General features: G+C 37.4%; 1 protein-coding gene across 2 annotated transcripts; it reads right to left on the bottom strand.

Annotated features, from left to right (window-relative positions):
- Positions 1-4,341: 4,341 nt before the first annotated feature.
- On the bottom strand, positions 4,342-14,205 carry LOC137294511 (tryptophan 2,3-dioxygenase B-like). 2 transcript variants are annotated; one of them, XM_067825543.1, is made up of 13 exons: positions 14,170-14,205; positions 12,089-12,146; positions 11,485-11,560; positions 10,688-10,755; positions 9,733-9,798; positions 9,214-9,275; positions 8,877-8,952; positions 8,524-8,640; positions 8,045-8,110; positions 7,748-7,793; positions 7,279-7,416; positions 6,400-6,490; positions 4,342-5,959 (listed from the first exon to the last, which is right to left on the bottom strand). In XM_067825543.1, exons 2-13 carry the CDS (start codon positions 12,131-12,133, stop codon positions 5,866-5,868), a joined length of 945 nt encoding a protein of 314 aa, XP_067681644.1. In that variant the 5' UTR covers positions 12,134-12,146; positions 14,170-14,205; the 3' UTR covers positions 4,342-5,865. The 2 variants fall into 2 exon arrangements, with proteins under 2 accessions (XP_067681644.1, XP_067681643.1); XM_067825542.1 differs by lacking the exon at positions 14,170-14,205 and having other exon boundaries at positions 12,089-12,683.
- Between the last annotated feature and the right edge of the window lie 682 nt (positions 14,206-14,887).

Consider the following 14,887-nt stretch of genomic DNA (forward strand, 5'->3'; position numbering starts at 1 on the left):
TCCACGTTAGTTTTAGTGCTAATTGTGATATTCTAGTTGTTTTAGTGTCCTTCGTGGACAGGTTTTATGATATACATACAGTCCTTTTCATTGTTAAAATTTAATGTACTCGTGACGATATGGCTGAAGTATTGACCATATGACGTTAAATATTAACTCACTATTGTATAAATTTGTGGTTTTGTACCAGTACACTTTACTACCTTCCAGTTAATTGAACTATTCAATGGTATTGTCTCACCAGTTGATAACCAGGAGCTTTATTGTACTGTATCACAAAATCTTACTTCATAAACTTGGAAAATACGCTATAAGGGATAAACTGTTCTTACTGTGGTTTGAAGAGTATACAATAGATGGGAGACTAAAGGTATTTGTAATTGGTAGCTTGTCATCTTTTATATTTAAATTTAAATGTGTCCAACAGGGTTCAGTCATAAGTCCCTTCTTATTTTTGTTTGAAATTTCCACTAACGATCTAGAATATTCTGTCCGTCTTAATGCAGAAGATACGGCAACTGGCGTGCCGTCGTTTTACATGTACATCCAACTGATAGAACACATTTTGCATTACATGAGTATATTTATCCTTTTTGTGTGTGCATGCATGTCTGTCTAAGTGTGTTTAATCAAATGAGGATTGATGTGTGTTCATGTAGTAGAGCATGTATATGTTTGTTGGTGCACTTGTGCATTATGATTGTGTATATAAACGAGAATAATGTGTTCAGATAAGATGAGATACGATATTTCTTTATTGCCTGTGAGGGAATTTGTTTATATCTGAGTGAGGATAATTATATTTATATCAAATAAATACATAAAAAACATGATTACAATTACATACAACAGTAAAACATGATAATGGAAAACAATAACGGTTATTTAACACAGAAATCGATAACAGTACAAAAGACATTTTTAAAACGCATAGTTTTGCACATCGTCGGCACACTTTACCGACGGCCAGGGGGTAAAATTTCGTAACATTCATGTAAAATATGAGAGGGAACAATTTGTATAGATAAATTTAGAGCCCTCTTAAAGACAGAAGTAGTACTTTCCATTCGAAGTTTTACAATACTGTTTCGTTTGTTTTTTTAATTACTGAGTGAAAGGGAGCTGAACTAATACTGCATACAGGACACGAGGTTGGATTGTACTCAAGTTTTATGGCAAGGTTCCAATAGTTCATTTGTTTTTGACACATTAACTTCTAAACAGTTTTAATTAGATGCCGTAACAAAAACATTTACTAGACTATTTCTTCTTTGTATGTGTACTCATCAGCAGAGCTGACAGAACAGTTTGGTTACATAATCATTGCTAAACAAGGTGAAAGATAATAGAGACAATACACATCCTTGTGGAGCCCCGGTATAAATAGGTGAGTCTGAAAACGGGTAGTTTTCAGTTTGACATATTGGCTTCTGTAAGATAGAAAGGATTCTATCCATAGAATATAAACTAGAGGGAGGCATATGCCCAAATCAATCACCGTCGTTGTCAAAAGATTAGCGTCAGTGGTGTTTAAGGCTAAGGACAAGTCAACTTAGAAAATTACTCATAAGGTTTATCAAGATCTTGATATTGGGTTTAATAATGAAACATTAACATCCTCCACGCCTCGCCTCGCTCTGTTCGCGAATTGCAAATGATCTTAAACAGTATTGACATGATTGAGCACACCAAGCACAATACGTTCAAAATACTTCAGTGCAAGTTAAATTAAAGCAACAGGTGTAAAGTCATTATTAACTGTAGGGTGTTATTTCGGATAACACCCATGATATGCGTATAATCTGGGTGTTCAAGGAGAGGAAATAAATTTTACAAAAAAAATCGATAATTGTTCTCTACGTTCTGTCAGCAGAACACCAATCAACAATCCGGGCCTGAGGATTTCTTTATATATATTCTCGAAAATCTAAACAATCGTCTTCGAATATACGTGGTTTATAATCATGAGGGTGCATATTACTCAAAATATCCTTTAATTCTTTTGAAATACCTGGTATAGAATCCAGTTAGCTGATTTACAAATGAAGATGCATCACAGAGTGAAAACTATCCCTGTTGTTTATCAGTTCCCATCAAAGTTTTCACACCCCTTGCCAAGCTGACCTGTTGTATATCAGTTCCTATCAAAGTTTTCACACCCCTTGCCAGGCTTACCTGCTGTATTTCCTTCTAACATCTGCTCCGCCGATATGCATGCAATGTCTGCATAAACATATGAAGGAGAGGGCCATCTAAGTTGGACAACTTTAGCTTAGTCAGATTAACCATTTATGCCAATAAAATATGGTTTAAAAAATAAAATCATGCGAGAATTTTGCATTGCACAATAATCACACCAGCATTACTCAAGTTCAGGCTACATCTTGTCCTTTACCAACTCGTCATGACCCGGGTCTTTAGAAATCCAGGCTTTTCGTGAGAGACGACTAACGGGGTCAGCCTAGCTTACTGGCTGACACAATTATTTAGTTCGATGTTCATGCTGTTCCCCACTGTATTGCCTGGTCCAGACTAGATTATCTATAGATCGTTGCCATATAGCTGTAATATTGCTAGGTGCGGTGTTGGAAAAACAAGCCAACCGACCAATCTTTTAACAGGTCATCCCAGAATATGTTCCTGTTTAACGTTAACCAGCTTCTGTACGTCAGCCATGTCCACGCTAAATATTCACGTAATATCGTCAACTGATACATATTCACGACAATTTCATATACTGAGCATAGAGCAACTATCAACTGCATGGAGTATAGAATCAGTACATGCTAGTACGAGGTAGGTATTGTTGGGGACTGGTTAAAGTTTCACGACTGACATTTGGTTCATTACAACCAATCAGTCATCAAAAATAATTGGTTAGCGTCCTGTATGAAATTTAAATGCTCAAAATGCTCAAAATGCATTTACAAATTTCACGTCTTAAGGGATGACTAGTATTTCAGGAACATGAATTTCCTGGAGTCTTTCAGATAAATTCAGTCATGACAATTAACAAATTTGTAGTGCTTATGAAATGTAACAGACAAAACCAACCTTGGGAAACATACTGTAACAGACAAAACCAACCTTGGGAAACGTGATGTTAAAGCAAGCGTTTCAAAAATGTTTGTGTTCGATTATGAGTGAACATCGCTTGGTCTCTTAGTCACTGCGACCAATCTTCGATTATTTCAGTTGATCGGACCACCACTACTAGTACCCACGTAAGTAAGAATTTTTAAAACGCCACAGTTTCTACAATATAACATTTGAAGCTTTGCTGGGTCAGAGCTTTACTGGGTCAGAGTTTTACTGGGTCAGAGCTTTACTGGATAAGAGCTTTACTGGGTCAAGGTTTTACTGGGTCAGAGCTTTACTGGGTCAGAGCTACTGCAGTGTCACAAGACTTAATGTAACAATTACTCCTGACGTAAGTACATTTACATTAACTCTTATGACAACTGTTATACCCGTCAAGGTCCGCGTAGGAAATTGGTCTTCAGTAACCCATGCTTGTCGTAAGAGGTGACTAACGGGATCAGGTTGGCAGGTTTGAGATGTCATCACACATCCTGATGAGGCAGTGATCCAAATGGACAGTAGTAAGGGTTAAAAGCCATCACATGACCAGATGGAGTTCATCTAAAGCATTTACAACCATATTTATTGCAGAAGAGAAATGCAATAATTCTAAGAAAAATGTGAACTTAAATCTGATACATTGCTGCTTTTGCTCACTGTATGTAATTCAAATGAGATAAAATGAATAGTAATACCCGTGTCCTATTCTGACTTGTCATGACGCGTGATTTTCAGATTTTCTTTCGTGCCTTTAGGATATTAAAAAACTGCATTTAATAGAATTTATTGAACTATATAATGATCTTGCTACTGGCCATAGTTTAGTTAGTTTTATTGTCCTTTGTCGACATATATGTTAATTGATTTCCTTGTTTCCATCGCTACATGGCTGTAATATTGGCGATGCGATGTAAAATGTTAACCCACTCACCCCCTGCTACTGGCCAATACGACATCGTTCTGTGTCGGTACCAAGTCACGTTGGAATTCTGTCAACACCATGGCCGAGTATTCCTCCATAGGTGAGTTACAAGAGCAATTTTAGTATATAGATGTAAATCTTTTATTTCTATTTCCGAAAATGTGTCTTCAATGTCCGGATTTGGCACTGGCGGATGACAGGACAGGAGACAGCATACTAGTTCCACACCAGGTTTCTGATGTAGAGCCACACTGACCTCCACAGAAATCTGTCCACTACGCTACACCAGAGGCAGTCTCTCTGTTCTGCTGTCCCAGGACACCTGCACACAGTGTATACAAGTAAGTCTGACTAACTTCCCTGCGCAGTTTGCACCCTGGACGTTTCCTGACCTCTTCATGTGGATAAGAAAGGTTGCAGCTTGCTTCATACTTTCTTCGCTGTTACCCACGCTTTGTGGGGGCAAATAACTGGATGAATCTGTGGAAGTGTTTCATGTCTGTGTCGTGCTTGAATAAAGATAGAACTACGATTTTCAGTTTCGCAGTCCTTTATTGTTTATTTGAGACGATAAAGGACCGCAAAATTGAACACAGAGTAGCTTTACCTAAGTATGCCAAGACAGTATAACACTGGGCCGGAAAATCTAAAACATAAATTTTCTTCCAGTAAATTCTGCATTTATGTCACTACTTTGCTGATTAATTGACGTTTACCGTTCATATTTGGCATTTAGGCACAGTAAATGAGAGGATTCAAGGACTGGGGTGTCCAAAGTACCTAAATGGAATTTCGGGTTCATCGATCACTTGATTGTCTGGTTTGTTTACATGCTGCATTTACTTCTGTGGAGCGTCAAGCAAAATATATCCATTTTTTTCAGTGATCCGTTCATCTAATCTAAATTTTCAGCTATTTTCCCCTCTACACCAAATAGAATTTGTTTCTGAGTATAGTCATCACCAGGGATTAGTTTCACTGACATTATATATTTACTTCTACCGCCACCCCCTTCTAAAAAGAAAATTGACAATATTTGATATATTTTAATATCTTACAGGTTTATTTACAGATTTATTACATAGGCTGTCTGCGTCCAGAAAGTGATGGTGAATGTCCCAAAAATAGTATGCAAGTAGGATCATTTATAATTTTGTTTGCCTTTTTGGAAATTTGCTGCTCGTAACAACAGACGATACTTTTGACAGGACGCCCGATAGTTTTAGACACAGTGTTTACGTTAGTTCAGAGTGTGTTTTAATTCTGGACAAATTTACAGTTTCCCGGACCAACTCAAGGAATTAAAGTTTATGGCACTTTGAACAAAGAATTTGTAAAATAACATCATGGTAATTAATTTTAAAATATTTCAACATCCAGAAAAAAAAGCAAGAGTTGTCCTTTTTGTGTACTATCTTAGTGGTAGTCGTTACAGGTGTTTCGCCTAACTAAGACAGTACCCAAATATTTGTATTCAGTTACTCTTTCAATTTGATTATCTTCAATATTTACAGTATTTATTGTGGACATCGCTTTTCTTAAATCTATGATAATTTCTGATTTCCTCATAAGGTCAACCAAAGCAAATCTGCGAATTTGTCTGGAAAACATGTTTCTGTGTTGGATACACAGTCAATGGAGCACAATATAAACAAAATTGGTGAAATAACGCAACCTTGCGTTACATTAAATATAACGTGTATCATGTGTATATACATATATGAATTTCCATGTTGAGCATTTTGTTTTAGCACATTTTGCTAAAGGCTACATGCAAATCCAAGCCGTAAATATCCGGATACGTATAAATGGGTATATGTGCATGGTTGTCAAGGAAGAGTTTTCGAGGCTAGTCGTCAGGTTCACCCATGTTGGACGTCAAGTTCGGGAATTTCCGCTCGAGGCCGTAAGTACGTTGCCATCTTGAAGAGGTCGCCAAAAGCCTTGTAATCATCTCTGCAATCATGTTAAAACCACGAACATGTGATTGAGGTAATTCGACACCTCTCGCCTCTAACCTGCTGGAGGACTCGTCCCATCGACTTGTCCCGAAGTAACATGCGTTGGTCTGGTTTGAGCTAAGTCTGAGAAGTTGATGTTTTAAAGCAAAATGTCGAATAACACAATGACTATTTTACACTTGGAAAAATAGAGATAGGTCGTAATTATTGAAGGATCATTTTGAAGCCACACAAAATGTTATGTCGCTTCTGAAGATGATGACTCATGTTTGCTACAAGAGCACGCGTATACGGTTGTAACTTCTCCTTAATGATGCCACAATTAAAGCGACAAGGCTCCCTTATAATCATATTGTGTTTGTTCATAGTTTAAATATCTGTAGTGATAAAAGATTAGAATTCTGTATGGTTTATCAGTGATTGATGTAGGCGTACCTGTAGGTTCCTCGCAAGTATTCGTAGCCGGAAGTGCCCCCCGTGCCCTGCTTTTGGCCAATCATCCTGTGTACCATCTGGATGTGGGTACCTGTGGGGGAGAAAATATTATCAAAAGACTGGCAACACACGGATTCTGTGGTTTAACCACATTATCTGAAACCAGTGGGATTTCAATATTAACAGAAACAAATAAAGGGAAACGTTTCATATAGAACATTGCTATAATTATTGACTTAAGCTATGAAACCTTACGCCATGCTATTATGGCGTTATGATGTGGGAGCTATCATTTTTGCCTTGATTTATGGTTTTCAGTATGTCACATTGATGAGAAGTGAGTTTGTTGATTTACATCGTTTTAAACAGTATTTCAGTAATATCTAAACAAGGAACACCAGAAATGATCTTCAGTATTATATCCATGTGTGGATTCGAACCCGGGCCTTTTGCGTTATGATCGAATGAGTTGTAGACCCAGTTATGTCCGGAGGTATTCATCTGAGGTGGTATGCTTTAGTTAAACATGATGTACTGAGTATATTTGATCCTTTTTGTTCATAGTTCATTTTTGTCCTGTAAAGGTCGGCGAACAGCAGCACCAAGGTACAAAAGGCAGAGCAGAAACGAGGTCCGACTTTCAACGTCTTTTGGCACGGCCCCGAAGATCAAACAAGGTTCCTTCGTCCAAGAGCCGTACTGTCTCATAAGATGGACAATGTTATCACATTGTGTGTTTAGATAGATCAAGAGCATCACCTAACAACTGGCGCGTATTTTTGCATCATATTTCAGAGTGGACGAGTGTGAAGCTATGTTATCAGATATGCTCAGACGTGATAAAAAACATGAGTACTTCATTAATGTGTTGGTACATACTCCGCCACTTCATGAGGGCGACGTCTATGTCCATCAGCAGTGTGAGGAGCTGGTATGGCAGCTGGAACTCAGCCTTATCCTGATGCAGCATGATGAGAAGAGCTCCCTGCAGCGACCGCGGACTCATTTTCCAGAAACCTGTTGGACATCATCTTGGGCAAGTGACAGAACACTATGTGGGCCCAAGAGAGGTCTTGGTATAACTCAGAATAGATCAAAACAAAGGAGGCCATCAACTACCACATCATCACGTTTCAGTTAAACGTCTTTGCCAAATTCCAGTGTTTTGATTCAACAGACATTCTAGAATACTGGCTATTGGTTTGTCATTCATAGGCACACAGAAATAGTGAAACCCGTTGATGATGTCATAGTGGTGATTCTGACAAAGGCAAAGACGTTGGATCTGTCACAATGGTTTGGTGTAAACATTAAGTTTTAAGTTAAATACATATAAATAGTTTTTTACCTTCTCTATGTTGTGAGATATCAAGCAGAGGGCTCAGATCCATCTTCTGTGCAAAATGAATACACCGCCATTGGTATAATTTCGAGTCGCAAACAATTATGTTAAAGTACAGGAACAGCTTTCAATATCCTGAAGATATGTGTATATGTAATAACCAAGCCTCAATAGTAGGATGGTGAGCGGTTTCCTTGCATTCAACCGGTAAGTTATTCCGTGTATTCTGTTTTAAATGACCAAAAGGATCCTCGTGTATGCTGGTTCATGATACTTTAATGAAAATATTTGAAGGCAGTTTACCTCGTTTTCTTCGTACTTGTCCCAGAATTGCCTGTTGTCTATTCCAGGTGTAGATTCAAGCCACGTCTGTATAAAATCAGAGTATCTGTATAGCATGAGATCATTTGTAGTAGCACAGTCCTCGGCCTACAGTTTCATTGTGTTTCTGGAGATGTTTTTTCTGTTGATTTAACGTAGTTTACCATAACAGGTCAGAACCAGTGATTGACAGTATGAGCATCGATCTGCCCATCTGGGATACGATGACATGCATCAACCAAGTCAACGAGGCATACCTAATCATAGTGGTCTCTCTGTCCCTGACCCAGTGTTGATACATTGCCCTGATGTATTTATATATATTTGTGTTGGTCTCTCCTCGCTCACTACCACGGTGTTTTACACAGTTAGAATATGGTTCAGTTTCCTCTCTCATACGAAATATATAATAGTTAATATTTTTGAAAAATGGTTCAAAGGGTGTAACTTTAGACTCGTACTTGAAGAACATCTAGGAGTGTCCCACCATCAACCTGGTCTGAATTCTGGACAACTGCCTTGTCCTCTGTCTTCATCTTGTCCATATAACGGTGCTCTCCATATTCATGACCCCTTTCCTTTAAAAAATTGGAAAAAAGAAAAAGAAATCGTAATATTTCTAAATTGTTCTACACCAAATAGATCCAGAGAAATAAATGACAGGGACGACAAAATGAAATTGAATTAATCCTTCTCCAGCTTAATAAAATATCCATAGAGATGTCTGGGGATACTGTGACGACTAATGAGTTTCTGACACAGTAAGATATACGGCAAGGTTGTTATTTCTGTTGTTAACCACTGGATTTCTTACGTCCTTGATTCCAAGAAGCTTCTCGATCTGTCGGAACTGGAGACTCTGGAACCCAGAGCGCCCGTTTAGGTGGCCTCTGGAATATAAAGAGGCAATGTATTAGATCCCCCTGGACACAATGTCAGCACTATAACATGTTGAGAAGGATTTCAGCTACATATAATCTAAGCAATGTATCAAATTATCCCTGGAATATAATCTAGGAAACCTAGCAGATCACTAATGTGACAGCTTGTCCATTGAGCATAACCTGAGTAATATAACATAGTGCCTCTGAGTATAAATCAGTAATTTAACGAGCCACTACTAGAGCATAATATGCACATTATATACCCACCTAAAGTCCATAAAATTAAGGGGTGGCATCGTCTCCAGGATGTGGAACTGCTCCACAAGCAACTGGAATAAATACAAAAGACATGCTGAAGAACATGCATGATGTCAGTATTTTAATGGTCCGGCGCGTGTGAGTGCGTGTGCGTGTGTTTCCTCACCTGCCTTACATTTAACGACATAAGGACAAACGTACTATTCTTTAGTAGAGGATTTAGTTTGTCATCGATCGTATTTTTGTCATTTGCTCTCATCAGAACAGGTAACTCTGTAACTACTAAAGACTACATAACTACATAGTGTCTTTCCACATATTCTCGCACTTTGTACTGAGATCACAAACTGCTTCTAGTTTACTTTCCTTCAAAGAATGTTTGCAAAATGTAACACATTATATTGTCAGTACTATCCTTGTACATTCACATGTTGTTTTGCACTCAACTCAGGCACTGATGTAAATATGTAAGCTTGTTTCGTCAAATTTTCCTTAACGCAATCTAGAGTAGGACTACAGTTGCCTCACCCTCAGCACCATTGTCACTCTCTGCAGGCGGTTGATGGCAGTGTGTAGGAGGACATTGTTCCAGCCCTAAAACATCAGAATTACAATTTGGTCATTCAAAGAATTTAAAAATAAAATTCCACATAAACGACGTAGAATTTTTAGGTATGTATACGAATGTCATTGTGTGTGTTTGTTCATCATTTTCATATTCATGTTTATATTCATCAAATGAATATTGCCTGTACTCGAGATCAGACAATCCAGTGATGATATTTACTCAGCTGGGGTGTTATGACATCAAGCCAGAGCACATGATCCCTGATATTGGCTTTTGAGATTAACTGGACAACTTGATTCGAGTGAGCATAAATGACAGTCTTCTGTCCATTCTTGAAACAATGGCCAGTGCAACAGCGGTGATGTTACTGTCAACACTACAGGAAATACCGTTTATTTCGCAACTTTTGATGTACAATTGAGCGTGCTCACTTCAGGATTTCAAATAGTGAAATGACAAGGTTCTTGTTCAGAAGTTGTTCGATCTAGGTTACAATATTCAAGGTCTCATTAAAACTTTCAAGGAGTTTAATGGTAGACATCAGGGGAAAATTTCCAAAGATGACGATCTGTCACAAAAAAATATGTCCGGTGCAGATCCCTATTCCCTGACTTATATCATATGTTCCCGAATTAATTCAGATGAACTAATGACTAGACTTAAAGTTTATGACGGGTGCCGCCGGTGGGGCAGGATATGCTCACCTATTCTGGTATCAACACTATTTGAACTATTTCAGGGTGGTTCACAAACACATGCTCTGTCAACATATTGGATTGTCTGGCTCAGACCCGATTAGCTTTAAAACAACATCATACAGCTCTAACACTGCTGAAACAAATATATATATTTTATTTATTTATTCATTCATTCATTCATTCATTCATTCATTCATTCATTTATTTATTTATTTACCTTGCCGTGAAATATATTCCTGACCGACGTGACGTCATGGATCATGAGCTTGAACCATAGTTCGGAGACTGAAATCAACACTATTTTGTTACTTTGTGTTGTATACAGGTAAGATACTAAATCTTGATATGCATGGATCATGTCGCTGATACAGTTAATACAATAAGATATGATACCTATATTATGGTATATATACCCGAATCAACATTCATTGATGTTGATACTGTCGCCAATATAGGGAAAGTGGAAAATGAAGTGGAAATTGATGCTTATCTTTTCAACAATGCATGGACAACGTTGTATATATGTAAAATGTTAAACACGAATGGAAACTGACGCTAATATTTTCAACAATGTATGGAGAAGGTTGTGTATATAGCATGTTAAACATGAAGTGGAAATTGAAGCTGAAAGTTTCAACAATAGAAAACGTTGCATATATAAATGTTTATAAAACATGTTTAACATGCAGTGAAAATTGATGTTTATGCCTCCGACAATATATGGAGAATGTTGTACATATATATAACAAAAAACAAAAAACAACAAAAACTTAATAAAATGCCAGGCAAAAAGAAAACAGAGTCATCTTCCATAGAGTTTTAAAATGAAAGAGCAAGAAGTAGGTATTCGGTGACGTATTTGATACCCGTATTACAATTACGTTTTAGACCCGATGTTTGCTGACTGTTTTCAACCTGTTAACGCTTTGATGGGGTTTGTGATTCTGTGGGCCATCGAAATAAGCCATGTTATGGAACTGAGAGAGGGCAATGGCCATATGTGAGGCAGAATACCTTGATGAGCAATGATGAACAGGTGTTCATCGTGGACATCTGTGCTTGGCGCCTGGCATTTCAGTAGATCTGTAATCTGCATACATGATTAAAACATTCAGTATGTTTCAGTGGTTAAGAATTGTCCAGAGACCTGTTTCTGGCTTCCTAGATGTGATATTGCCGAAGTATTACTAACAGCGACAGCGACTAGATTTATAATAATAAAAAAAATAAATAAACCTGATACGTATGAAACGTATTGATGAAGCGTATTGTATTGAGACAAAAGGGTAATGTTGATACTTATCACATTCCGATATTTCCCAGCATATCCTAACAGAGAGCAACATTTCTTCACGTCCATTACACAGAAGACATACTGACTGCGTAAACAACACAATCAGAAGCAATGTTGACAATATCATTGCGTTTGTCTAGATAATTAAATAGGTGGTCACTACACCTCTGTCACTTTTAGAATTCTCATTCAGTTCATGTTCTTTGCCTGCTGGGAAAGAGGTTGTTTCTTCCGGTGAGAGATTAAACGCATTGAGACTACTATTTTTAGTATTTGAATATAACATAAAAGTTAGCAATGACAAATTGCAGCTACAATATTCACCTTCAAGTAAGAGTCGTATGTGAGCTTGGTCTCCCGCACTGCCATGCCGCTTTCAATACTGCATATTTGAATATAAAATCTCCAAAGAATGAACATGATAAAACATACGCAGAAAACTTGTGGGATTCCGCAGCTACACGAAATCTTCAACGCGCAACGCTGTACATATGTGAAGTAGGCACCCACCCACTAATGAACAGTCTCCAGCATACCCATTGATGTTGGGTTGATGAGCGATATCAGGAAACATTTGTTGGATATGTGTATAAATTCCTTGGAAAATAGATTCGCAAACGCAATTAGCATCATTAACAAGAAGTTGATCAATACTTAAGTACATATAAGCATTTTTAAATATTCACATTTGTGCTTTGACAGTTCATATAAATGTTGCTGTTGTCGTTGTCATTTCTGTAACACGTTTCAGGATTGTCACCTAATGACATTTCATTACCGTCAGGTCGAACATTTACATAAACCGATATGTTAGACTTTAATTGCAGAACACATGTTCGAGATATCCAAGCACATGCCAAAACAGCACAACATGAAACTAAAACGCAGACAAGTCTCCAAGCTTTGAAGATTTAAATCAAAATTCATTTTGAAATTCAAATTAAAAGGAACTTTCACTTACAGCATAGAATCCTTGCGACTTTTTTATTGTGAAACGGCAGATTTACTAATCTATTACATTACATGGTATTCGCTAATCTCCTGCATCTATAACCACGAATTGAATCCACAAGTTTTTTTTTGTTAGAGCTTCACCTTTGACATTTAAACCAGAGTATTATTTATTTATTTATTTATTTATTTATTTATTTATTTATTTATTTATTTATTTATTTATTTATTTATTTATTTATTTATTTATTTATTTGAAAATATATAAATGGCAAAATGAGTTCGGGTGACAATGCACAGTTTAGGCTATTCAATTCAAGACTACTCCCAGGAAGCGCAGCCTATGTACCCCAACTGGAAAAAGAACGGGGAATATGAAAGATTCCCAAACATTGCATCCTTCTGTATCACCATAACTGCAAGGGTTCCTGACAGAAAACCCAGGAACCTGTCCCACATTCCGTCAAAAGGTACCAAACCTAAAGCACAAAGAACAGTGGTGAGATGAAGAACGTTCTACTTTGGATGTATTTACGTTTCCTCGAATTAACAATGTTTTATATGAATCTGTGCAACCAAAGGGTCAAAAGGAAGGTGAGTAAGAAGGACAGGTGTCTGTGCTGAGGTCAAGATTGATAACGACGACAAAAGGAACATTGAACAGAAAAGGAAAGGACTTAAAGAATCGCCCTCATATACTCCTCTTTTTGTAGAACTCTTATAGAACTCGAGTTCTCACGTCAGCGTCTGCCTTATAAATACACCACATGTTCAAATGTTATGGAATCAGAAATTGATTATAAACTTGTATAAACAAGGAATCGCTATGCTATTATTGTAACGTTCAATAAGACGAATCCAATCATAAATACAGCACGATAAGCTATTCTAAGGTTTCAGTTCTTTAAAACAGGGTATGTTTTAAAGATCTTGAAATGATGATTAAATTCGTAAATTCTACCAAATCATGTGCAGTTCCCTGTGGCAATGGGTAGCCTAATGGTCAAAGCCGCCGCTTTTGGCGCAGAAGGCCTGAATTCGATTCCCTGTACAAGTACAATGTATGAAGCAGATTTCTGGTGTAAAAGCGGCGTAAAATCATACTCACTCGCTCCTGTGTAGCTTTGCTTTCAGATATTGGCTTGCCATATACAATAAGTAAAAATAAGTGAAAAATCGATAAACAGTTAAACAGTGGAGATGAGTTTTCGGTTTTATGGAATGGAGCAAGCAGATACAACAATACCGATTCCACTTCCATTCAATGTGTTTTTTTTCTGATTTTGCGTTAAATCATACATTTTCATCGTGTTTTAGCATAAAATTGTATGAAATATCAGAGATATGAAAATAGGTTGATTTTCCATTTACAATGCAGCAGGTATAGTTTCTTTTACATTTACAATGTAACAGTGTGGGTATGTTTTCACAGGAACAGTAGCAATCTGACTTACCAGGAACAATGTGCTGAGCGACTGTGAGCTGGGTTCGTAACGAATACAGCTATATGTGTATATGCTATGTGTACAACCCTGAGGCATCAACAGGTTGCCTACCTTCTGTTCCAGTAGGTACTGGCTCGGTCATGTTCAGTAAACTGTAAATGTGAACAATCGAATTGGTTTTAATACTGCGAGGTCAATGATGGAAATGAAAGGGACCTCACTCAGTTTCAGATTACCAGATCTGTAGGACGCGCTCTAAAGCTTATATACCAAGGAATTTGTACATAATTCCGAAAATCGAGACGATTTATATTTATTTGAACAGTCTGTTGTCTCTGCTGGTTGACAAAAGATCTCGCGTTTCATAGCTGGTGTCATTTATCAGTTCGGAATCAACTACAAAATATTGTTTTGTACGATACATCATAATTATTACTTGCTAAAAGAACACATTAATTAAACGTTTTCTTTGCTTACAAGCTGCGAGGTACTTACATCGAATACGTTTTAAAGCTAGCAATTCGGTCTATTCATTAGAAAAATACAAAATAGATCTTTAAACCCTGATAATACTATTTTATCATGAGTATAAATATGCCTGGGTTTGTACAGTTGACTAGGGGTATGTGTACGACGGGTGCCACCGGTGGGGCAAAATACGAACACCTGGTACCATTGCTATTACATAGTGATTCATAAACACGTGGGGCACCCGTGAAAAGCCACC

Source organism: Haliotis asinina, chromosome 8, assembly GCF_037392515.1.
Source record: "Haliotis asinina isolate JCU_RB_2024 chromosome 8, JCU_Hal_asi_v2, whole genome shotgun sequence".
In the NCBI taxonomy this organism is placed as follows: domain Eukaryota; kingdom Metazoa; phylum Mollusca; class Gastropoda; order Lepetellida; family Haliotidae; genus Haliotis; species Haliotis asinina.